The sequence below is a fragment of the Doryrhamphus excisus genome, chromosome 6, assembly GCF_030265055.1.
Source record: "Doryrhamphus excisus isolate RoL2022-K1 chromosome 6, RoL_Dexc_1.0, whole genome shotgun sequence".
In the NCBI taxonomy this organism is placed as follows: domain Eukaryota; kingdom Metazoa; phylum Chordata; class Actinopteri; order Syngnathiformes; family Syngnathidae; genus Doryrhamphus; species Doryrhamphus excisus.
In genome coordinates this window covers 23149539-23176003 of record NC_080471.1, presented here as the reverse complement: position 1 = coordinate 23176003, position 26465 = coordinate 23149539, and the positions used below count along the sequence as shown (strand labels likewise).

The following is a 26465-nucleotide window of genomic DNA, read 5'->3' as shown; positions in this document are numbered from 1 at the left end:
ACATTTACAGTCAGTTCATAAAAAGATGTTGCACAGTGCATACTTTGGGTTTAGATGTTGTTTTGACAGCATGTTTACAGTGAGCCGGGGTTTCCAGCGCCTGTCAACAACAGTACGCAGGCGGACGGGCAAAGATTGAGACTTGTAGCTGTTAACAATCAACAGCAGAGTTATTTTAAAAAATGCGAATCATTTACTGTATACGATTAACCCTGTTTGGTTTGGTATACTCCCTCACTTCACACATAGCTAAGCATCCCTTTGAGGTATAGTAGTTCAGGCAGTGGGGCTTGGGGAATGGAAATTGCTGTTTGCTACCCAATTAAAGTCAATGTCCCTTTAAAAAAATGATGATGATCACATGATTTTTCTGGAGGGTTGGGTGAATAATTTTTCTAAGCCAGTATAAATTAATTCAGTCATTTTCGACGGTGTATCCTCATGAGGGGTGCTGGAGTCTATCCCAGCCAATCACAGGGCACATATAGTTGGTGCCAGTTCCAATCACATAATCTTTGGCGTGAACTGGCACTAACTGGCGCCGGCCCGGTGGACTCCTAAGCATGATTGGCACAACTTGGCTCGCGCCACAACATGCCAGTGGATTCCAATAGGCGGATTGTTTGTGACATTTGGTTCCACTTGGTGGACACTTCACGCCGAAAGATTTTTCTTTCATTCATTTTCTGCCACTTTCTTGATGAGGGTCGAAGGGGATGCTGGAGCCTATCCCAGCTGTCTTCAGGCGAGAGGCGGGGTACACCCTGGACTGGTGGCCAGCCAATCACAGGGCACATATAGACAAACAACCATTCACACTCACATTCATACCTATGGACAATTTGGAGTGGCTAATTAACCTAGCATGTTTTTGGAATGTGGGAGGAAACCGGAGTACCCGGAGAAAACCCACGCATGCACGGGGAGAACATGCAAACTCCACACAGAGATGGCCGAGGATGGAATTGAACCCTGGTCTCCTAGCTGTGAGGTCTGTGCGCTAACCACTAGACCGCCGTGCCGCCCTTTTCTAAACCAGTATAAATGAATTCAGTCATTTACAGCGTATCCTCACGAGGGGTGCTGGAGCCTATCCCAGCCAATCACAGGGCACATATAGTTGGTGCCAGTTCGCGCCAAAGATTATGTGATTGGCGCGTAGTGGCTTGCTGTGGCGGCGAATTAATGTTCGCTCGGCATGTTGCCGTTATTCGGCGCCACTACGCACCAATCACATAATCTTTGGCACGAACTGGCACTAACTGGCGCCGGCCCAGTGGACTCCTAAGCATGATTGGCACAACTTGGCTCGCGCCATTACATTCCAGTGGATTCCAATAGGCGGATTGTTTGTGACATTTGGTTCCACTTGGTGGACACTTGACGCCGATTTCTTGTGGCGCGACAAAGATTTTTATTTCATTCATTTTCTGCCGCTTTCTTGACGAGGGTTGAACATTGGTAAGTTTCAAGAAAATATCAGTTCCCAACTAAAAATGGGAAACCAGCTTTTTGTGAGAAGATACATTTTCTAGCACTACTTTGAAAATATTTTTTTGCTATTGTTACAGCTTGAATATCGAAACAACTATACCAACATTCATTCATTCATTTTCTACCGCTTTGCGGGCGGTGCTGGAGCCACAGGGCACATATAGACAAACAACCATTCACACTCACATTCATACCTACGGACAATTTGGAGTCGCCAATTAACCTAGCATGTTTTTGGAATGTGGGAGGAAACCGGAGTACCCGGAGAACATGCAAACTCCACACAGAGATGCCAGAGGGTGGAATCGAACGCGGGTCTCCAAGCTGTGAGGCCCAGTATAAATTCTTCCAATGAAAATGACTTTTACTGGTATAAATGATACATGAAAAAAACCTCATTGAGGACATGTTTTTCCTGCGACTACGCTCCACGACTCTGTATTGACGCATTGGCGCTTCAAGTAGAACAAGCAACAAAACAACCAAGAAAGAGAAAATGAACACGAACGAAGGCTGTACGGTTTGTATTTCACGATGCATTTATTTCTAGTCTTTTCACATTATTCACTAAAAATGAATGAAAAGCAGGTTTGCCTGCTTCTGCCGGGCCCCTCCATTCGCATCCGTTGCCTTCTGAACTACAGATGCAGCCCTGAAGTGTACTTATAGGTTCTATTCAAGGCCTGGAGTATCCCACCCCACGTGAAGTCCAAGTACCACTGAGCAAGTCAACGTCCCTTAACTGTGGATTTACAATCACACCGAATTTGATGCGTAGAAAGCAATAAAATGGTCTCGCTTAAGTTTGGCCAAAATAGAAAAGACACTCACCAAATTGTATCCTGGTGCGGACCGCTCCCACTGGGACATTATAGATCTTCTCCAGGTAGTTTTTTACATCATTCTTTGTCATCCTAACCAAGTCACACAGATGTAAAAACACACAGGGAGGTACAGAGAGTGGGAGAGAATAAAACAAAGGTTATTATTATTATTATTATTATAAAGCTTTTGGCTTCAGTGTTAAATGTTTCTCTATAGAACTAATGGAGGCCAGGCGGTGATATTTACATCAAATCTGCTGTAATATTACATACTGTACTGAAATACATAAACATCAAATCAATAAGCATAATGTATATCGGGTCTTATCCTTTGAGGCATAAAAATCCAGAAGAGAAATGTGATGGTCTTGACCTAATTAGCCGTCTGCATGTATTGATCCTGCACAGTGAAACCCTATACAGGAAGCCGGCCTGGCATCAGCCAATCTGCTGGACCATCCAAGCTCATGGTAGCCCAATAGGGCAGCATTTCTAAAACGCACTGCTTTGACCAGAGAAAGAAAGGCTTTTAACTGCTAATCAATTTAGCCAATTGTATTAGCCTGGTAGAGAGCACTTCCCAAATGCGTCTGACAAAGAGCTTTATAGCGACGCCGAGGTCTAACATAAGTACCTCGGATATTGCATCTTATCACTTGTGCTTCTTTGATTGAATGCGATAATGTGCATGTTTAAATTTCAGGATACAACGCAATACCTTGGACTGTTGGGACAATATTAAGTGAGGCAAACCAAAATATTATATGAACAGATTCCTTCGACCTCAGGGTGAGGTAGTTTTTCCTTTTCCACAACAATTGCACGCATTTATTTGAAAATGCTAAAGGTTTGTGCATATTTTTGCTGTGATAATCATGCCAATCGGTTGTGATTGCTTATACAGTAAACCTCGGATATATCGGACTCTGATATATCGGAAATTCGCTCACAACGGACAGATAAAAAAGAACAGATTTTTCTGTAATGCATTTCCAATAAAAATTCATTGCATATATCGGATTTTTTATAACGGATTTCGCCTATTTCGGACAAAAATCTCCAGTCCCGTTCCAATGCATTTCCATGAAATTTCCCTGGCATATATCGGATGGCCGCATCGTGGCGCTCCGATTCGCCGAATCGTGACAGGCCGCTATACGACGTCATTTGCAGCGTTTGCAGCGTTGCCTGCGCGTCCAGGTACATTGGAAACATAGTCAAGGAAGTGCCTTTTTATAACGGATAAAATCCGATTTACGCATATACCGGATATAAATCCGATATATGCGTAAAACGGACATTTTCCGGTATACGCATATAACGGATTTCGCTTATATCGGACAAAACCAGTGGGAACAATTGAATCCGATATATCCGAGGTTTACTGTAGTTGCTTATCCATATCCTTTAGTTCTTAGCTTTTTTCTGACATGCAATTAAGGCTCTCCTAAGAACGAACAATTAGGATCTCGTTGCTGTAATGGGAAATTTCTCCAAAAAAGGTTCATGCCCTGCATAACTCAAACCATTCCAATGCAAAACTATCCACGACATGATGGATATCTGTTTTCCACATCCCGAAAATTCCTGGTTTAATGTCATGTCTCACTTGTGTCTTTACTGATGCCCACTGACTAGAATATTACACATGACTTGTCCATAATAATCAACCATGAAACAGCAATTCATCGATTAATGGATTTTTGAAAAACCAAGCTATGACGGTCATTAATGTCTGTTGAGCGACATGAAAATTTACGACAATTTTATGCAACTTGTGCTAGAATTTATTCGTACAATCTGTCGGTGGTGGTGGTGTTCTTACATGAGCTGCATTATTGTATTATATTGGTTACATTGGTTGAAAAATGGTTGCTCCCAGTTCCCCTTAAAAAGATAAATCTACAGTAATATCAGTTCCACAAGAGGTCACTGGTTAAATAATAAAAAATGTATAATCAGGGCTCGACAATAACGATGTACCGATGGCCCGGGGCAAGTTAAAACAAAATTGGGGCAAGTAAATCCAATCAGTGATATTCCCGTCGAGCAAGTGTACTTTGGCATGTCATACTGTGAAGAGTTTTAAAAGCGGTTCTTGTTGGGTGTTGGTAAAACACGGACTGTGTAATTTCGGTGGTAATTTGCAAACCAATCCTTGCAAATCTTGAAATGGACCAATCAGAATCGTTTATTTAGACCGCGGTCCGTAGTTTACCCACACCCGTTCTTGTTTGCGATCAACCAATCAGGGATCGTTTGACTAGGAAAACATCTATCATGGCGTCCCTGCCAACATGGTCTAATTCTTCAACAACTTGTGAAGGAAAACAGCAATAAGTGATGAAACAGTGCCTCCTAAACAAGTATTTTATTAGCGGCAGCAAATCAAATGATGGCACAGGTGAGTGAATCACATTGCTGTGACAATTTTAAAATCAATCATTTATTATTGAATAAGCACAATGTTTATTCAATCATGAATGTACTTTTATTTATCAAGGCAAAGTGCCTAGAAGTCTCTTGACAATCCAGATTTCCATGCAACGTCATGATCTATGTAGGAAAACAACCACAAGAAATGAGAATCATTTCATCTTTAGAGATTCTCAGGTGATGCCACAAAAATTAGATATCATTATGGCAGTCTTTACATTTTACATGGGGCAAGTAGTTCTCACCTTAAGGATTCCCCATATGAAAGTCATTTTTGTTTTTAATGTAGAGTCCTGAATAATAAAAAAAAATGCATTTGTTTTCGACAGATTCTTTTTGTTTGTCCAATTCTGCCACACATACAGATGAACTTGTATTCTTCTGACATGAAAATCCTACATGTAAATCCATCCACTGCTGTGACCTTTAAGAATCTGGGTGTTTCTATAATGTGTACTACCTCTCGCTCAGCCGAGAAGATTAGGAGTATCAGTTCCAAGTAGTTTAAGGTGGTCTGATTACACCTGTGCACTGAAAGACTATGACTGTGGTAGGTGAAAGGGCATATCCCTTTGGATGTGCACCGTTTAAGACGGCGTATTTAAACACCCACTGAAAACACATTCGCTTTGCACTGCAGTGATGGTACGGTGAGAGCGACGACTAATATGCAATACGCATGTCTTCTGACCATCAATACGTCTTTTTGGAATGTCTAAATCAGGGGTCTCAAAATTGCGGCCCGCGGGCCAAATGCGGCGCGCGAGACGCTAGTTTGAGGCCCCCCGCCTTGATACCAAAGTTTAATGGTGAAATGACAGTTTAAAGCTGTGTGCACACCGGACACAATTAACATGATTTTTCCCCGCCCTACCCTGTTACCCCGCCCTGTTTAGCTTTGGATTAGCAATGAAGCTAAAGGCTTATGACGCTGGGTACAAATAAATGCAGGAAATGATTTGGAATAAAATACACGTCAAGATAAAGCATCTCATCAAACATGTTGTTAAAGTTAGATGGAACTGAGTGCGATGCTAACTTGCTAATTGGGTCAAATTATTAAGTTTCATTAATGTTCATGTTAAAGGTTAAATAACTGTTAATACTGTACATTTGAATCTGAAAAAAATAATTTCTCTACCAACTGTATGTGGTTTCTTACGTTTTTCTTATTTGCTGTTTTATTATTATTTTACTTATTTATTACTGATTGATTGATTTATTGTCTTTATTCTTAATTTGTTCATTTTTTATCTTATTTTGTGTATAGAAAAATAAAAATTAAGATATTGAAAACAGTGGAATGTTTTATCAGATATTTTGGTGTGGAAAACCGGAACCAAAGTACTGAAAAAGTGTATAGAAAAGGGTATAGCAGAAGCAAAAGCATTGAAGATAGTTTTTTTATTGATTTTTTTTTCAGTTTTTAATAAATGCGTTTTGGGGTTGTTTTTTTTTTTGAAAACCTGATGCGGCCCGGCTTCACCCAGAACCTAGCTCCGGTGGCCCCCAGGTAAATTGACTTTGAGACCCCTGGTCTAAATATTGCAAATATTGTCGTAAGCGACAGTCTAACACACAGTATTTCTTCTCATACAGTACATACAAGATATGCATAGTCATGGTGACATCAAAGTAGATCGTGTCGCCGTGGTTTTGTGTCGAGAATGCAACAGGAGAGTTGTTTTCTGCGCAGATGAAAGGTTGAAAAACAAAAGCCAGTCCTCATTGTCTGTCTGCTCTATTGTCAGGTGTGGGTGGAGATAAGCACAGTCGCTACCTCAAAACTCCAACCTAGCAGACAATACCCGCCACAGAAATTGCTCAACCCCAAGTATTAAGATGATAATAGCAGACTTTGTCTAGAGGGATCCCCGCTGAGGAACGTGAGACTTAATGAGAGAAAAGACAGCTGAGAAGTTGACAATATAAGAGCGGTGTGTGAAGGATTAGATTTACTGTTTGGGTTTTAATAGATCAGAGAGAGGTTGAACAGAAGTCACATTAGAGACGTGGTCTAGATCTTGGTATGCTCCACTCCAAGATTAATTCCAAATTATCTCAAAGGGCTTCAAAAATGTTGGCATTAAGTACAAAGTCAACGTATATAACGTAAGTGCAAAATAAGAATACAGTTACCTCATTCATCACGGGGATAGGTTCCCAAAATAGTCCGCAATTAGTAGCCAACTGTATTTGTGTGCCATATTTATTAAATATGTTTTGAGACTGTAAAACCTTCACCATACACTTTATACACCATACACTATTGTACTATTGCACTATTGTACATATACTATCTGTTGATTCATTGATCATACTGTTTATAATTTATATAATCTGCGATAACCATACTCTACTCTAGTCACTTCACTGCAATACTGTACATATTACTACTATTATATACTGTCATATCCATACTGTTTATAATCTGTATAATCTACAATAGCCATATTATAGTCATTTCCATACCCTAGTCACTCCATTGCAATACTGTATATATTACTGTTATTATATATTGTCATACCCATACTGTTTATAATCTGTATAATCTACAATAGCCATATTATAGTCATTTATATCCCTGTACATATCCTCACTGTATTATAGTCATAGCCTGTATAGTTTTATTTACATAGATCTGTCCATACTAATGTACTTATAAAAATTGCACTTCTGGTTGGATGCTAACTGCCTTTTGTTGCCCTGTACAAGTGACATGAGCAATAACAATAAAGTTGAATCTAATCTAATCTTTATAAACTTTTCTCAGACATGCATTAACATGTCCTCACGTTTCTGTCTTATTTAAACACAAACCCACAGGTTGGAGACAAGAAATCATTAAGCGACTCACATGTTATTTCATTCATGTAACCATGCCTTCTTGTCCTGGTGTCATCCTGGCTGAACTGTAGCGTTTTTGTGTCCTTGTTAAAACACATTGCTCCTTTGAGTCAAAGACGCATTTACAGTATTCCACGCCCTACAACCGCGTGACTTTTACATTCCTTAAACATGTCTAAAATGTGGGATGGTTAGAATTCTCCTCTGCCTTTTGGGTAGACGACATTTCTTCGACATGGTGGGTTTTGTTGGGGAGAAAATTGCAAACAAAGACTGCAAGCCGGACATGACAGTCGGATGCAGGACGCAGAAAACAATGGGCAGTGCAGACGGACACTCAACTTGCCAGAGTGCAGTTCTTCAAAAGGGCCAAGCTCGGCCTGATAGATCGAGGGAACACTTGTCCTGTACCTGCCTGCTCAATCTTGAGGCGCCCTCAGTTAACAGTGAAGGATTTACTAATCATGAAGTAGCCGTGTGTGTGTGTAGTAAATGGACTTACACTCTGATGTAGCGTATACAAGATCCACTGACATACAAGCCAACATGGCTGTTTCATTTAAAACACATCGTCTTTAAAAAAAAAAAGGCAGGTCTCTACATTAAAAACAAAAATTACTTCCCCATGTAAAATGAAAAGACTGCCATAATATCATCTAATTTTTGTGAAATCTCATTTCTTGTGGTTGTTTTCCTACATAGATCATGACGTTGCATGGAAATCTGGATTGTCAAGAGACTTCCAGGCACTTTGCCTTGATAAATAAAAGTACATTCATGATTGAATAAACATTGTGCTTATTAAATAATAAAGGATTTATTTTAAAATTGTCACAGCAATGTGATTCACTCACCTGTGCCATCATTTGATTTGCTGCCGCTAATAAAATAGGAGGCACTGCTTCATCGGTTTTTGGTGTTTTCCTCCAGAAGTTGTTGAAGAATTAGACCATGTTGGCAGGGACGCCATGATAGATGTTTTCCTAGTCAAACCATCGCTGATTGGTTGATCGCGAACAAGAACGGGTGTGGGTAAACTACGGACCGCGGTCTAAATAAACGATTCTGATCGGTCCATTTCAAGATTTGCAAGAATTGGTTTGCAAATTACCACCGGAATTACGCAGTCCGTGTTTTTTTTACTAACACCCAACAAGAACTGCTTTTAGGGCACTTGCCCGACGGGAATATCACTGATTGGATTTACTTGCATTTTACTTGAATTTTGTTTTAACTCGCCCCGGGCCATCGGTACATCGTTATTGTCGAGCCCTGAAAGGTATTGATTGTTACACGGCACCACAAGCACAACATTGTCACTTCTAAGAAAGGTGACGAGCAACCTGTATTGATTTGTTCTTTGACCTTTGAGTTCTAGGTTTGGTCAACAATGAGTTGAAAATTACACAGTCAGACTTAGCGGTAATGCACTGATCTGGACCTGAACAGTAGACCTCCAGAGAACTCTTCATCAGGTGACACAAGTACATGTTCTTAATATGAAAAAAGTGCAGAAAAGTTTAAGCTGTCCTCCTGAGATTTAATCAACAAAAACAGTCAGTATCAAGCAGTGGTTACATTCCTTAATTAACCTAAACCCTACCGTGACAAAGAGAGGTTAATTAGCGTGAAAAGGGACCTGGTTTCCAACTTCAGTCATGCATTGGTGAAGTGGAACGAGCAAACAAAGAGCGTTCGCCATGGCGATAGGAGCATCGTTTGATCTAACAGGTATTGTACAGCTGGCAGACAATGGTGGTTGCTGTGAAGGAGGCTCGGTTTTCTCAAGTCAGATTACAGGGAAACACCACCGCATGTTCTGGTTTCATAGTTATTAGCCAGGATAGTAGCATAAAATGTGATTGGGGGGGGAGTAGGCTGAACATACCGTTCACCGTTTGTGTACTGTGTGTGCGTGTTAAGTGTGTTACGCGTCGTTAGCCATGCCAGGTGAAGAACTAAAGTGTGGTGGGAGGAAACCAAGAAATTTGATGACGTTCGTACAAGAGCAAAGAGGAAATGCTAACACGGCACAAAGGATCGGAGAACAATCCGAAGACTTAGAAGCTTAGAAGAAATACTCCCCTCTGGTAAGTACAGATGGAAATAGCAGAATGGATAACCCAAGCGTCTGAGAGAACCCAAGAGCATCTGATTATTTGCTAAACAACACCCAGAGATTGGAACTAAACTGACTGACTTTTCGATACTTCTTTGGCTACTAACCGTTACAACCTTGGTTACCAATAGAATTTTGGTCGTACAGTAAACCTCGGATATATCGGATTCAATTGTTCCCACTGGTTTTGTCCGATATAAGCGAAATCCGTTATATGCGTATACCGGAAAATGTCCGTTTTACGCATATATCGGATTTATATCCGGTATATGCGTGAATCGGATTTTATCCGTTATAAAAAGGCACTTCCTTGACTATGTTTCCAATGTACCTGGACTGGGCAATGAAAAGAGACGTAAGGTAATGAGAATTTAACTTTATTGGACTCTGAGCATAACAAATTGTTAATTAAGCTAGGCCCTGTTACGCCCGTCAGGCCTACGTTATTTCCAATAGTGAGGTTAAGATCTCATTCACTGCTGTGCTAGTATTATTGACGTCACTCACTTTTATATTTGTCCTAAATCTGGAGCCAGGAGAAAGACAATAGCCGGTGACATCAACAAAATTAGCATAACGATGCGGCCATCCGATATATGCCAGGGAAGTTTAATGGAAATGCATTGGAACGGGACTGGAGATTTTGTTCGAAATAGGCGAAATCTGTTATAAAAAATCCGATATATGCAATGAATTTTTATTGGAAATGCATTACAGAAAAATCGGTTATTTTTTTATCTGTCCGTTGTGAACGATTTTCCGATATATCCGAGTCCGATATATCCGAGGTTTACTGTATTTACTTAATAAAGCAAAGAAGCCCCAAAACATCAGCTCAAAACATGTTATAAACCACTGTCAAGGCGGGACGTGGAAGGAGGACCCAAAGGCAGAATTGGCAGCCACTACACGAGCTAAGGTTCTACACGAGTGTGAAGGTCGGTACACAGGAAGTCAGTCCAATAAGGCAAAGGTATCCAAGAGCGACGGGCAGAAGAAGAGGTCGAAAACCAGGCGAGGCGATAACAAGGACTGCTCGGACGAGACATGAATGTACAACAAACTTGCACCAGACAGGAGGAATCAGAGGCAATAAATAGTCGGCAGGAAATCAGGTGATGAGGGACACCTGAACACAATCAGGCAGGAGGCGGGGTCTCCAAGGTGAAGGCGGGGAAGGCAATGACAGGCATGCCACTACTAAACGTTTACATTTTTTCCTAATTTTACCAGTTTTAACAGAATAAAACCAATACAAGCGTAGTGCGTATGTGCTAACAGATGCTAACTCGTAGCGGTGTGATAGCATCTTTGTTAAACCTCACTACCTCACGCCCTAGCGCGGGGAATTGACGATGGCAATCTGTGGCGAGCGACACCACTGAGCGGTGCGCGCGCATCCACGGTGAATTACAAGGTTTTCAATGGCTGTGAGAATTGGAGAGAATTTGGGGATATCAAAGTAGTTCAGATGAGAAAAAGAGGGCGGTGTGCATCGAGTACTCTTGCTAGTATCAGAGATAAACTCAAAAGTACATCATAAACATAAATAATATTGACATATGTCAATATTTTTTTTTTTAGAAATGTCAAACAGGCGGCACGGTGGTCTAGGGGTTAGCACACAGACCTCACAGCTAGGAAACCAGGGTTCAATCCCACCCTTGGGCATCTCTGTGTGGAGTTTGCATGTTCTCCCCGTGCATGCGTGGGTTTTCTCCGGGTACTCCGGTTTCCTCCCACATTCCAAAAACATGCTAGGTTAATTAGCGACTCCAAATTGTCCATAGGTATGAATGTGAGTGTGAATGGTTGTTTGTCTATATGTGCCCTGTGATTGGCTGGTGACCAGTCTAGGGTGTACCCCGCCTTACGCCCGAAGACAGCTGGGATAGGCTCCAGCACCCCCGCGACCCTCGTGAGGAAAAGCGGTAGAAAATGAATGAATGAATGAATGTCAAACAGCTCTACAAAATCTGACATGGCAAGTATTATTTTCTGGCCACATTGGTAACGACTGGTGATGAAGGGTTGAATTTTTTTTTTTTTTTTACTTTCAGAGATCGTGTCTCAAGCCAGCGTGTGCACAAGGATGTGCACGAGCACAAAGATTAACATGTATGAATATTCACTTGGCAATAACCGCCCTCTTGTGCAGCTTCCATTGAAAATGAATGACCAAATTTTGCTATATGGAAAGTAAATACCGCAAAGTAAATACAAAAATTATGTACATTCATAGAGAGTGCAGTTTAATACAGTGCAAAATATATTGTGCCCTCTTTATAGACAAAAATCCAGCATTTCAAGTATTTTATGTCTTCACTTGGAGCTAATAATTTCAACAAGTCCACGGCATGATGGACTACATCAGAGAGCCATCACGTGAATGGACTATGCAAAATATTCTACATTTTGGGAGCAGAGAGTGGCGACAGCGATTAAAAAATGTCTTTCCTCACAAAACTCCTCCTCCGTCAGAAAATGTCAATATAAGTTCAAGTTAGCAGTGAACGGGTGAAAGCGGCTTTTGGAGACAAAGACCGCATTGTGTTCTTACCCTGAGAACGCCAACATTGCTCATTAACAGCAGCTCGGCATTACCACGACTTATCAAGCACAAACACTGGCCGTGTTAAGAGTAATAAAAGCTTTCACTGTCATAAAGCTCACATTTGTTGAATAAATAATGGATTCATGGATATCGTAAAAAAAAAAAAAAAATCGGTTCTGTGCTGTAGAAATGGGGACGGCGTTGCACTATCCTAAAAAGAAACACCGTAGAGCACAGTTATCCAAAATAAATTCATAAATAATGAGATACATTACTAGATATTACACTAATTCACTTTATCGCCTATAGCAGGGGTGTCCAACTTGTTATTGAGGGCCACACTGCAGTTAAGGCCGCTATCAAAAGAGCCACCTGTAACATCAATACAGTCACAGACACGAAAAGTGTAGTACATTAAAAAGACGCTAGGGGGTGTTAAAACTTCATATGCTCAGGATTTATCACTGATTTGATTGCATGATGGCTCAACTATAAGGTGTCAGATTCCAATCATCCAAAACTTAACGGATTGTTGCATTATACTACCCAGTAATTTAGGAGAAATATACTATATATATATATATATATGGAATAGCCTAATATTCCTTGAGTATTAATGCAGGAAATAAGGTGGGATAAAGTTGAGGTCTGTATAACATATTCCAAAAGGTGTTTCTCAGAAAATGACGATTTTTGCTTTCCTTACCTCTGTTAATATTAATATTGGCACTTGTAGGTAACAAAGTGTGACGTCTGGCAGACAGTCCTAAAGCCCCAAATAAATAGTTTCGACTTCATTTCCCATTATATTGCCTGTGTCAGCCTTTTCACAAATCATTGTTGCAACACATCTCAGTCAAGACGACCTTAAGGTGCTGAAAGGATTCTGGAGAACTGATTGATGGGTCTGACTTCTGTCATTGAGGTTGTCACACCACCTTGTGGCCATAATGCAGAGTGCAGGTTATCTAATAAGTCCCAGGAAAACAAATTAATAATTAAAAAAACAAAAACATTCACCCTAAAAAATGACATTTTCATTATAAATAAATTAAATTTCATGACATAATACTGTACTATTTCTTGTATAATTAATTGAATGGAAATATATATGTGAATGTGTACTACTGCAAAGTTGGATGATCAAACTACTGTATATGTTGCAGATTTTTAGTTTATTGCACGTTTTTCCAATATTATTTCCTTTTTGATTCTCATCCATGTTCTTCATTATGGCACTTTTTCATGTATAATACATGTTCTATACATGCACAGAACTGTGAAAACTAAATCTTTATCCGTGTCAATTCCATGCCAATTAGCCTGGCCTCCTGCCCCATGCATCTCTCTACACACAGGAAGTAACAACTTACTCCATCGGGATGCGGAACTGCACCGTGTCAGGAGGTTGCTCTTTTCCGGGCCTCACCAGCGTCAAGAACCAGTTGGGCCTGAAGATTCTCAGCTGTGGGTTCCCCAGCTGGTAGAGGGGATACCTTTAAAAAAAGAAGAATGGAAACTTTCTTCATTCATCTTAGAAGAAAATGAAAATGTTAGTAATATTATAGCTAAACATGCCAAACGAGCAGCTAGCTAAACAGTCACTAAAAGGTGCACTTGGCTGGTCGCAGAAATTCAAAGCTCAAGTCCAGCAAAAACGGTGGCATTGTGGTTCGAAGCGAGATCTGGATTCGAATCTCTGTTCAAATCTGTGTGGTTTGCATGTTGTCATCGTGTATGTTTTTTTTTTTCAGGTGCTCTGGTTTCCCACAGTCCAAAAACTTAATTATCTTAATTAAATGGAGACTCTAAATTGTCCATACGTATGAATGTGAGTGTGAATGGTTTCCTTGTACCCGGCTTCTCACCCCAAGTCAGCTGGGATAGGCTCCAGCATACCCCCACGACCTAAATGAGGACACGTGATTAACTACTACCTATTGTTAATACATTAGAATAGTGTTAAACATACTAACATGTCCCTCATTATAATCTAAACAGGAAACACAATCTATTAATAGCTATACATAATTGCATAAAGCCGAAATGAAAGATCATGTGATGATATAGTAGCTAACAGCTTGTCTATTAGCAAGTGTAGCAGTGTATGTATTTGAGAAAATTAAAATATTTACGTACATTTAGTACATTTGGTTTTATTACTTAGAAGGAATTGTCTCTCTTATCCAACCGACGTCTGAAAATTATTTGTACCGACCCCGTTCTGTGTTTTTTCTTCATTTTAGCTCCAGCTAATCACAGCTCCGTTACCATGTTGTTTTTAGCATACTAAGCTAACACAGAGAAGTCATTTTCTGGCTTCAGCACATCGTTACCAAACTAAAACGACCAAAGAGAGTTCTAAATAAATCTACACAATGTACACCGATGTGTGCATTAAGTCAGAAGTCATTAAACGTTAGCGAAGGTAACTAATGCTAGCTTCATGATAGATGATGAGATCTAGACTAAACTAGGTTGAAGAACCACATATTCATTCAATCCTATTAATAGTTGGGAATATTATAGAAAATGATAACTTACAGTAATCTCGTTACTGGCATCCCTGCTTCGGTTTGCTGTGTCGCGTACGCTGACAACTTGCTGTTTTGTAGTCTTCTCAAGGTTGTTTTAGGACATGTGCTTGAATGTATTTCCGGGAACTGATCCTTCTTCTTCTTCGTCGGTTTTACGGCGGTTGGGATCCGCCCCTTGGCTCATTACCGCCCCCTTTCTGTGGTGTCTGGCTGTATTTCACAGACTCACGAGTGCGTGTTGACACATTTCAATGTTTCAGATCATCAAAAATTATTAAATTACAACACGACTGATTAAAAATGCAGTTTTAAAATAAAACTTTTTATTATTGAAGGACAAAAAACAAGATCTAAACATATTCAGGAACAATGATAAAGTAATTGCGATTTTCCTGTGTAGTTTTCCTTTATGTGTATTTAGGAAAAAAACACATGGAAAATATACAGTTCCCATGATGCTTAGAGTGTGGGATTTGGACTGCGGTGATTTTGCAGTCAGTTTCTATTGACATTAACATATCATACAACAGTGGATATGTTTGGATCTTTAATTTGGACTTGATGCTGTGATGCCATGAATGGTGAACATCAGAGGTCATGTATTTTTAAGAACAGTCACCATTTCAGGAATGCTCCAGCTGGCACCTCCTGTATGTTGCATGTAGAGCTCCCAAGGCGGCAGCAGAGGGAGACTTTGACTTCTGCAACGGAATCTGATTGAAACTTCACTGTAGGCAAACTGTAACTGGTAGAAAACGAGATACTGACAGCTGAATGTTTGTTGCATGTCCAGTATTTGCTACGCTTGGCCACAGGACTGTGAAAACAACATCTGGTCCGTTTTTTCTGTTTTTAAAACCCTTCTCTGGCAGATGTCGTCTGATGGTTATTGGACTGTATCAGCAACAGCCTAACCCCAGGAACCCCTAACCCTAACCATGTATCAGCAACAACCTAACCCCTAACCCCTAACCCCTAACCCCTATCCCCAACCCCTAACCCGTAGCCCCTAACCCCTAACCCCTAACTCCTAAGCCCTAACCCCTAGCTTCAAACCCCAACCCGAACCCCAAATCCTAACCCCAACACTCAATCCCCAACCCGTAACCTGTCACCCATAACCCTAACCCCTAACCCTAACCCAGATCTCCAAACCCCAATCCCTAACCCCTAGCTCCAAACCCTAACCCCAGCAACCCCTAACCGTAACCATGTATCAGCAACAACCTAATCCCTAACCCCTATCCCCTAACCCGTAGCCCCTAACCCCTAACTCGTAAGCCCTGAGCCCTAACCCCTAGCTTCAAACCCCAACCCGAACCCCTAGCTCCGAACCCCAAACCCTAACCCCAACACCCAATCCCCAACCCGTAACCTGTCACCCATAACCCTAAGCCCTAACCCCTAGCTCCAAACCCCAAACCCCAACCCGTAACCCGTAACCCGTAACCCGTAACCCGTAACCCGTAACCCGTAACCCTAACCCCAAACCCAACCCTAACCCTAACCCCTAACCCCTAACCCCTAACCCCTAACCCCAACCCCTAACCCCAACACCTAACCCCAACCCTAACCCCTAGCTCCAAACCCCAAACTCTAACCCTCGACCCCCAACCCGTAACCCGTTACCCATAACCCTAACCACAAACCCCAACCCTAACCCCTAGCTCCAGAACCCAAACCCTAACCCCCAACCCGTTACCCTTTACCCATAACCCCAAACCCTAACCCCTAGCTCCAAACCCCAACCCATAACCCTAACCCCTAGCTTCAAACCCCAAACCCTAACCCCAAACCCTAACCCCGAGCTTCAAACCCCAAACCCCAACCCTAGCCCCTAACTTCAAACCCTAACCCCAACCCCCAACTTAAACCCTAACCAACCCTAACATAACGTTAAAACCCTGTCTCGTCTCATGGACCCAGCCTTGAGTATCGTTTTGTCTTGACCCCCCCCCTCATTAAATCACGATACAAAAGCCTTTGAGCCGCTGAACTGCTCTTATTATTTTTTAATTTTTTCCTTTTTTACATATTTGATCTGACAGTTCGATACTGCAGGTGCCATCGAGTGTTTAATTGCCTGATAAAGGGTAGAGTATGTGGCACCCTGTAAAACCGTACTGTAACATATACAGACGGCCACCCTTATTTCCTCCAATCAAACAGCTTCCAAAATATAAAATGTCCGTTTCACTGACGCCACTGGGATGCGTGTGCGTATCAGTGAAGACGGGAATGGAGGTTCAGGTCCGGGGCAGTGGAAAGCGGCTGTTTATGTGACAGGACAAAGAGAGAGAAAGTGAGAGAGGTGGATAGACGGAAAAGGTTCGGTCCACAGTGGTGTCGTCCCGCCAAGAGTGGGTGCTTGGAAATTCCCCCCCCCCCCCCCCCCCCCCCTCAACTTAAAGGCAGCCGGGGACAAATTGTTGGTATTGAATATCCTGGAGAGAAAAAAAGAGAAGCTGTAAATTGAAGCTCCAGACGTGTAGATGGAAAGGTTGCAGGGAAGAGTTTTGCATTCGGTGGGCTAAACTGTTTAAGCGATTACCCTGAAGACGATATTTTGGAAAAATAAAGTCACTTTTTAACTCCTCTAAAAGATCAAGGGTCAATACTCGGTGATAAGAGATAGTCCATAAAGACAAACTGTATTTTTAGACTACACAGCGATGGCTCAAAAGCAGTCAGAAGTCAGGGAGTTCAACACCGGCTAACTTTTCTATGATCTAATCTAAAAGGTCTGCTTGGCGAAGGTCTGTTGACTATATGATATTTTCATGCTACGTCCTCACAAATATGTATCTTTAACGGTTTCCTCCCACATTCCAAAAACATGCTAGGTTAATTAGCGACTCCAAATTGTCCATAGGTATGAATGTGAGTGTGAATGGTTGTTTGTCTATATGTGCCCTGTGATTGGTTGGCCACCAGTCCAGGGTGTCGCCCCTGAAGACAGCTGGGATAGGCTCCAGCACCCCTGCGACCTTTGTGAGTATAAGCGGTAGAAAATGAATGAATGAATGAATGTCCAAATGGGGCGGTACGGTGGACGAGTGGTTAACATATTGGCATCTCCTCGTGGGTTTTCTCCGGTTTCCTCACACATTCCAAAAAAGGGGTACCGGGTTGCTGGAGCCTATCCCAGCTGTCTTCGGACGAGAGGCATGGGTACACCCCGGACTGGTGGCCAGCCAATCACAGGGCACATATAGACAAACAACCATTCACACTCACATTCATACCTATGGACAATTTGGAGTCGCTAATTAACCTAGCATGTTTTTGGAATGTGGGAGGAAACCGGAGTACCCGGAGAAAACCCACGCACGCACGGGCAGAACATGCAAACTCCACACAGAGATTCAGCCGAGCGTGGAATTGAACCCTGGTCTCCCAGCGGTGAGGTCTGCGCGCTAACAACTCGAACACCGTGCAGCCCGGTATGGGGATTCATTCATTCATTCATTTTCTACCGCTTTTCCTCACGAGGGTCGCAGGGGGTGCTGGAGCCTATCCCAGCCGTCTTCGGGCGAGAGGCGGGGTACACCCTGGACTGGTGGCCAGCCAATCACAGGGCACATATAGACAAACAACCATTCACACTCACATTCATACCTATGGACAATTTGGAGTCGCTAATTAACCTAGCATGTTTTTGGAATGTGGGAGGAAAACCGGAGTACTCAGAGAAAACCCACGCATGGCCGAGGGTGGAATTGAACCCTGGTCTTCCAGCTGTGAGGTCTGCGCGCTAACCACTCGACCACCGTGCAGCCCGGTATGGGGATAGTTGTTCTAAAATAAGTTGTTCTATAAGAAGATGCCGCTTGTACTCGTTATGGTCACGGAAATGATAGAGCCTACCCCACCTGACTTAGGGCAAGAGACGGGGCACATACTTGACTGGTTGCCAATCAATCAATCAATAAAGAAACAATTCCAAGCCATATTTGCACCCACGGACAATCTCGTCTCCAATTAGCTTAGCATCATCCCCAATCCCTGCTGACAGTGAGATTCATCACGATTGAGACGGATTCATCGTTTTCGTGCCCCGTGTTCACACGCCGAGGGAGTGGATGCATGCCACTCAGCAGTCCGCTTCCTATTTATAGCTGGCAAGGGATGGAACCAAATGCAAGGGGGCGGTTCCGTTTCCTCCCTCCCTCCCGTAGATGTTCCGTTGATGTCATAAGCCTGACCCTTGACCCAGGAGCCTGACTGCCGCAATGCCCATGTTGAACTTGGACATGCGTGTTATCCCGTGTCCCTGCCCCTGCCAGAGGTATGTGATGGATTAGGAGCTGAGGGGGTTTGACATACATAAACAGAGACAAGAGCAACTGATCTTCAAGGTATGTCGGCCAGCACCTCTTAGGACATCTGCTGTGGCGCTGTGGAAAACCGTAACCTACAAACACAACATTGTTAAAGGAGAAGTCTGTTTTTTTTGGGAATCTTGCCCGTTATCCGCAATCCTTACATGGGACAAGAATATGTATTTTCCTTTTTCGATGTGTTCTAGCTATCCGCCTCGTTCACTAACCATGCACGTAATGGGATTCACCAATAAAGCCCTAAAAAAAAACTCCAATCTGTATGTATGTATATACTGCAACCATGTACTAAGAGGTACTTTCATGATAACATGACCTGGAACTACTTAGTGCATTGATTTCACAGTAACAGATGGTACTCCCGTCTTGTAACTAAACTAAACGGAACTAAACTAAACTAAACTAAACTAAACTAAACTAAACTAAACTAAACTAAACTAAACTAAACTAAACTAAACTAAACTAAACTAAACTAAACTAAACTTAAATACAACTAAATAAATTAAATAAATAAATACAACCTTAAACTATATTATGAAAGCAGGAAGTGAACAAATGTAACAGTTACTGATTGTAAAAGTACCAGTACACCAGTACACCCTGGACTGGTGGCCAGCCAATCACAGGGCACATATAGACAAACAACCATTCACACTCACATTCATACCTATGGACAATTTGGAGTCGCTAATTAACTTAGCATGTTTTTGGAATGTGGGAGGAAGCCGGAGTACCCGGAGAAAACCCACGTATGCACGGGGAGAACATGCAAACTCCACACAAAGATGGCAGAGGGTGGAATCAAACGCCGGCCTCCTAGCTGTGTAGCCTGCACGCTAACCACTTGATCACCGTGCATCCAAGTAACACGACCAGTATTCATTCATTCATTCATTTTCTACCGCTTTTCCTCACGAGGGTCGCAGGGGTTGCTGGAGCCTATCCCAGCTGTCTTCAGGCGAGAGGCGGGGTACACTCTGGACTGGTGGCCAGCCAATCACAGGGCACATATAGACAAACAACCATTCACACTCACATTCATACCTATGGACAATTTGGAGTCGCTAATTAACCTAGCATGTTTTTGGAATGTGGGAGGAAAACGGAGTAAAAACCCACACAAAGATGGCCGAGGGTGAAATCGAACTCCGGTCTCTTAGCTGTGTGGCCTGCACACTAACCACTTGACAGCCGTGCAGCCCCAAATAGAACCAAAATTACAAAAATAATACCACTGTACAAAAATGTCCAGTCTCCTAGCTGTGTGGCCAGCACGCTAACCACTTGATCACCGTGCAACCAAGTAACATGAGCAGTATTGTTTAAAAAAAAATAATGCTTCTAATAATATATATGTACGTATGTCCAACTGTTGCCATGTACCCTGACACGGGGGGGATGTTGTTGCTCGCTACAAACAAACAAAAGTTTCACTTTGCTAATTTAATAACTGAATGAATATTCTAATGTATTTAATTACATTATATGACCAACAATATTTATTAATATTTAAGGAATTAATATTTACAACCTTAAATGCGGTTAAAGTGTGTGAAATATCCCGACGTGTCCATTCCCAATGTACGATCACCCAAAACGCACCACCAGCAACTTCACTGCAGGCTGGAGAGTCTTTACGCACACAGAGCGCACAGACAGTGAGCGGTAACGCATGGTGGGGGGCGGGGGGGTCGCTCCCTTTCTGGCTCGACTGTGGTCTCTTCGCCCACGCTGGCACCTCCAAGACTCTGGCAAGCCCTCCTGATCCCCCATTTCCCTCTCTCCACCTTGCATGTGAAGAAAGAGTGCGGCGTTACGTCAGCCCGGTGCGGCGCAAAAGAGAGAGCGCGTCTTCGGAGCTATTCGTAAAGGCGCCGCTGCCAAACCTTTTTACCGCAACCAATGCGCATTGACAATTTAAATGCGGCGTCACTATGCGGTAAGTCAACTATCCAATTCCTGCTGTTTTGACACGTCTGTGAGATTAATTAACGCGCCAAAGTGGAAAACAAAAAAAAAACGCGCACCATGATGACACCATGAAGCAAGCAGCAGAGGAGACTTTTGGCGCACGGAGCTTTCTGCGGCATTTCTCGGTGTTTGGTTCTTTGCTGATCTGAAAAACAACATGCCTCACGCTCGAAATAGGAACCCCAGCCCCATCCCCGAGGTAACATGGGACACGGGCTTGAAGGAGATGAACGAGACGTGGAAAGGAGCGATAGCGTGTCTCGGCGTGGCTGTCTTCTTCGTCATGACCATCGGGATCATATACTGGCAAGTGGTGGACCAGCCCAACAAGAACTGGATCCTGAAGGGGACTCTGAGTGGACTCATCTGGGAGAGAAGGACCCACTCGTTAGTCATCCAGACCCTGACTGAGGACAAGACCTATGTGGAGATTGACGTGGGGAACGTGGGGAACCCGGACCTGGAGGTCCCTTTCGTCAGGAACCTGTGCTGGCTCAACAAGACCGAGTTCTGCTACACGTGGGACTCGGTAGCCGAGATCAAGATCTCCGTGGACGTGAACGAGGACACGGAGACCGAGTGCTACAGCATGACTTGGACGCCGGTGCACTGCCATGTGCGGCTCAAGGTGTGCGTCTTTTAACTCTTTGTGCATGCGTCCTTTGCGCCTGCTTCTGCGGTATAACTCTTATGCACACGCGCGTAGAAATTATTATTATTATTAGAAATGGGACGTCACTTGATTGCCGTGACGTCATCGCATTTGTGACGTAAGCAGGTGTGACAATTCAAGTTTAGAAGAAATGTTTAGTACAAGTAATTTGCATGCATTTCTATAATTTTTATATAGCCCAACTTTTTATATAATATATATATTTTTTTTTATGAAAGGAACATATAGGCATATAATAAATAGCAGCTGATAAAGTTATCATCAGTTATCTTAAAAGTTGTATTTTATTATGTATTATAAATACATTCACCGCCAAGATACAGTGGAACATCGGTTAGCGTGTTTTTTTTGGTTAGCGTCGAAAATGTTCGCCGTAATTTAGCCTCGGTTTATTCTCTAGTTAGCGTATGCTATGGCTAATACACTGCATGAGTCCATTTGTATTCTTAATATATGTTTTTTCATCGGAAAACACCCTTACTTTGTTAGCATCCTCATCTATTATTAGCCAGAGAACAAAATGTTTTTTGTTTAAAAATTTTTATGCACTTTTAAAAATTTTCGTCAACATTTTTAATAACTGTATTTTTGTCATGCATTCATTCATTCTGCTATCATGCTACAATATGCATGTTTGTATTTTTGTCTTCGTCTGACAAAATGACCCTTTTAAATTTTGCCCAAAAAGCTGAAATCAATTATTTAATAGTTCTAATCGTTTATATTGTTTGTGTAAATCACATTCCAAGGGCCCCTCCTCGCAAGTTTTTGACCACCCCGGCACATACTGTACTTTCCCTCAGCTTAATTCTCACACATTTCTCCAACCAACGGGAGGCTTGGGGAGATTAATCTGTCCCAGCCGTAACTCCTTGTCATGTGGCGGGACTGCATGGGCTCAGAAACGCACCATTTCCAAAATCCTCAGCTGACCGCTTGGCTCCTCTTATGAGACTCTTAGAAAATAAAGAAAATAAGAAAATAAATTAGGGTTGTAGTTTGCAGTGGTGTAAAACAACACTGCGTTACCCTAAAAGCTGTTTTGAATATCAGATTAGTCAAAATATTAAACACAACTTGTAATAATATGAATAAAAACTGCAAACATGCAAAAAAATGCATTAAAAAAAGAAACAGTGATCATTTAGTAACTTATTTAAAAAAAAAACGTCATCGAATAAGGGCACCATGTTCAAACCACGGTGTAGCGAGGCACGGCTGTATCACTGTTGGTAACTTTTCAGTAAGAAAAGTAGCTACCGGCTGTCTTAGAAGTCGCTAAATTGCATATCATTTGTAAAATAATATAAAAATAAAGCATAACTTCGTACGGGAGCCAAAAAAAAAAAGTGTGTAAAAAGACCAATGAATTACATTGACAACAATCTTATTGTATTGCTTATTGAATGACATTTAGAGGTGAAAACAGCATGAAAAACAGTAATTGGTCTGTGAATCATTGTACAAAGCTAGTACAAATATTTGGAATGTCCCAAATTACAAGTAGACCAAGGAGCAGTTGATGAAATAAATATTTTTATTTTTATTTTTATTTTTATTTTTATTTTTATTTTTATTTTTATTTTTATTTTTATTTTTATTTTTATTTTTATTTTTATTTTTATTTTTATTTTTATTTTTATTTTTATTTTTAGTTTTAGTTTTAGTTTTATTTTTAGTTTTAGTTTTAGTTTTAGTTTTATAGCTTATAAATGCCGACCCCTCTTTCTGCAAGATATAATCATGTTCATGCCACAGTCTTGGTTTCCCCTGTTATTATTATCATAGTAATTATAGTAATATTATTATTGGTATTATCATTATAATTATATCATATAATCATTATTATTATTTATTTTTATATCATTATTATTATTGTTATAATCTTTTTCATTATTACCAATATTATTGTTATTATTAGCACCATTATTATAATCGTCATTAATATTACCATTTTCATCATTATAGTTGTAACAATTTTTTGTTTTTTTAAATTTTTATTAATTTTCCAGACTTCATTGCTTCTTGTAGAGTGCTGTATCATTCCATCTGCTGTTTTATGAAATCTGCAGTATTTGTGCTTTTATTGTCAATTTATTTAATCTATTTAAGTGTAACATTTACATATGATTTTCTTGATTGCATGTGTCTAATCTTGTGCATTAAAAAAACAAGAACTTGAGATTGTGTCTGAACAGGTGACCAACCCAAACATCAGTATCTTCTTGTTAAGTCCTACCTTGTTAAGGTTTTTAGACTTCTTTTTTAGTTTATGCTAACGTTCTGATTGATTTTCCATCTCTCGGATGCTGTTTTCACCTCTAAATGCAAGACTGCACAGGCAAAACCTATCCTTCCTAAAACTGTATATCGATGTAGGACTACTCCTTTCTTATTTTTTTTCTGTGTCAGTTATTGTATTGCTTATTTAATGACATTTAGAGGTGAAAACAACATGAAAAGCCGTAATTGGTCCGTGAATCATTGTACAAAGCTAGGACAAACATTTGGAATGTCCAACTAAAGATGAGCAGTTGATGAAATAAATAAGTTCATGCTAACGTTCTGATTTATTTTCCATCTTTCGGATGCTGTTTTCACCTCTAAATGCAAGACTGCACAGGCAAAACCTACCCTTCCTGATGTGAAACCGATCATAGACATTTAGTTCTATTTATGGACTGAATAAGCAACGGGATCGGACACACTTTGTCAACAAAACACACCTGTCAGTCATGCGATGCAAAACTGTTGCTAACATAAAACTGTATATCGATGTAAGACTACTACTTTCTTATTTTTTTTCTGTGTCAGGACTGCTTCTCCATGACAAACATATCCTGGTACGGTGGCGCCAGTGTGCGTGGTCAAACGTGGCCTATCAACGATGAGAACGCCACCATGCAGCCCTTCGTTGTGAGTGATCTCAAGGAGAATCCCTCAGGCTTCGGCTCGGCCTTGGAGCGCTACTTCCTCGGCTCATCGGGTAAGAAATTACGAATTACGTCATTTAAAGGTACGGCGTGCAAACTTGCTCCGAGCTGCATGTTCAACTGCGGCTTATTTTTTCTTTTGGCTCCAATAAAATAAGCGGCATTCATGGCTGTCACTCATCGTTCTCTGGTGTACGCATACGTGTCGGATGTCTGAGCAGCAATGTAGCGAGGGACGACTGTATATGGAACAGGAAGTAAAACAAGAACAACAAGGAACTCTGCCAATGTTAACATATGTGCATCTATATTATGACTTATCTTATTTTATTTTTTTATTTATTGAATTTATTTTACTTATTTTATTTATCTTATTTTCTCTTATTATGTCCACTAATGAAATAAAGCTTCTCTGTTAGGGTTGGAGGTTAGGGTTAGGGTAAGGGTTGTTCAGGTTTGTCCTGAACAGCAATGTAGCGAGGGACGACTGTATACAGAACAGGAAGTAAAACAAGAACAACAAGGAACTCTGCCAATGTTAACATATGTGCATCTATATTATGTCTTATCTTATTTTATTTATTTTTATTTTTATTTTTATTTTTATTTTTATTTTTATTTTTATTTTTATTTTTATTTTTATTTTTATTTTTATTTTTATTTTTATTTTTATTTTTATTCATTATTCATTATTCATTATTCATTAATTTTTATTTTTATTTTTATTTTTATTTTTATTTTTATTAATTTATATTATTATTTATTATTAATTTTAATTTTAATTTTAATTTTAATTTTAATTTTAATTTTAATTTTAATTTTAATTTTAATTTTAATTATTATTCATTTATTCATTTATTTATTTATTTATTCATTCATTTATTCATTTATTCATTTATTCATTTATTCATTTATTCATTTATTCATTTATTCATTCTTATTTTTATTTTTATTCATTATTCATTAATTTTAATTTTAATTTGTATTTATTTATATTATTATTCATTAATTTTAATTTTAATTTTAATTTTAATTTTAATTTTAATTTTAATTTTAATTTTAATTTTAATTTTAATTTTAATTTTAATTTTAATTTTAATTTTAATTTTAATTTTAATTTTAATTTTAATTTTAATTTTAATTTTAATTTTAATTTTAATTTTATTCATTTATTCATTCATTCATTCTTTTATTTTTATTTTCATTTTCATTTTCATTTTCATTTTCATTTTCATTTTCATTTTCATTTTCATTTTTATTTTTATTTTTATTTTTATTTTTATTTTTATTTTTATTTTTATTTTTATTTTTATTTTTATTTTTATTTTTATTTTTTTTTTTTTTTTTTTTTTTTTTTTTATTTTACTTATTTAATTGATCTTATTTTCTCTTATTATGTCCCCTAATGAAATAAAGCATCATGGTGCTCCGTTTGGAAATGTGACCCGGACATGAACGGGCAGCACAAAGTGGGGTGTGAATCCCATCCCAGGGTTTGAGGGAATCCCCCTGGGGGGTCTCATTGAAAACTTTGTAGAAAAAAAATTGAACTGGCTCCCGGAAAAAGCCGTCCCAAAATACTCGCCACTGGACGGGAAAGTTGGCCGCGAATAGACTGAAAGACAATCCCGTCTGTGGCATGTTGGTTTATCAATTAAGAGATTAAACAACAAAGAGAAGCAAACCTTTAGCATCTTAAATTAACTCTTACAGGCATGGAGCTAATTGCCTTTTGTT

General features: G+C 40.2%; 2 protein-coding genes across 3 annotated transcripts in view; one reads left to right on the top strand and one right to left on the bottom strand.

Annotated features, from left to right (window-relative positions):
* Window positions 1–14980, bottom strand: part of LOC131130994 (large ribosomal subunit protein uL23m-like) — a 43554-nt gene extending 28574 nt beyond the window's left edge. Inside the window, exons 1-3 of one of the 2 annotated variants that reach the window (XR_009130131.1) lie at window positions 14819–14971; window positions 13648–13770; window positions 2326–2408 (exon numbers count right to left, since the gene is read on the bottom strand). Coding sequence is in view for 1 of the 2 variants with exons in the window: in XM_058075232.1 (XP_057931215.1) it covers window positions 2326–2408; window positions 13648–13770; window positions 14819–14838 (226 nt within the window). In the remaining variant the exon portion in view is untranslated. Of the gene's footprint in view, window positions 1–2325; window positions 2409–13647; window positions 13771–14818 lie in introns of both variants that reach the window. The other variant, XM_058075232.1, reaches the window with a different exon arrangement.
* A 5891-nt stretch (window positions 14981–20871) lies between these two features.
* LOC131131602 (SITS-binding protein-like) overlaps window positions 20872–26465 on the top strand; it is a 27750-nt gene continuing 22156 nt past the window's right edge. The window contains exons 1-2 of the mRNA XM_058076446.1: window positions 20872–21750; window positions 24610–24781. Coding sequence (XP_057932429.1) covers window positions 21280–21750; window positions 24610–24781 — 643 coding nt within the window. The 5' untranslated portion in view covers window positions 20872–21279. The remainder of the gene's footprint in view (window positions 21751–24609; window positions 24782–26465) is intronic.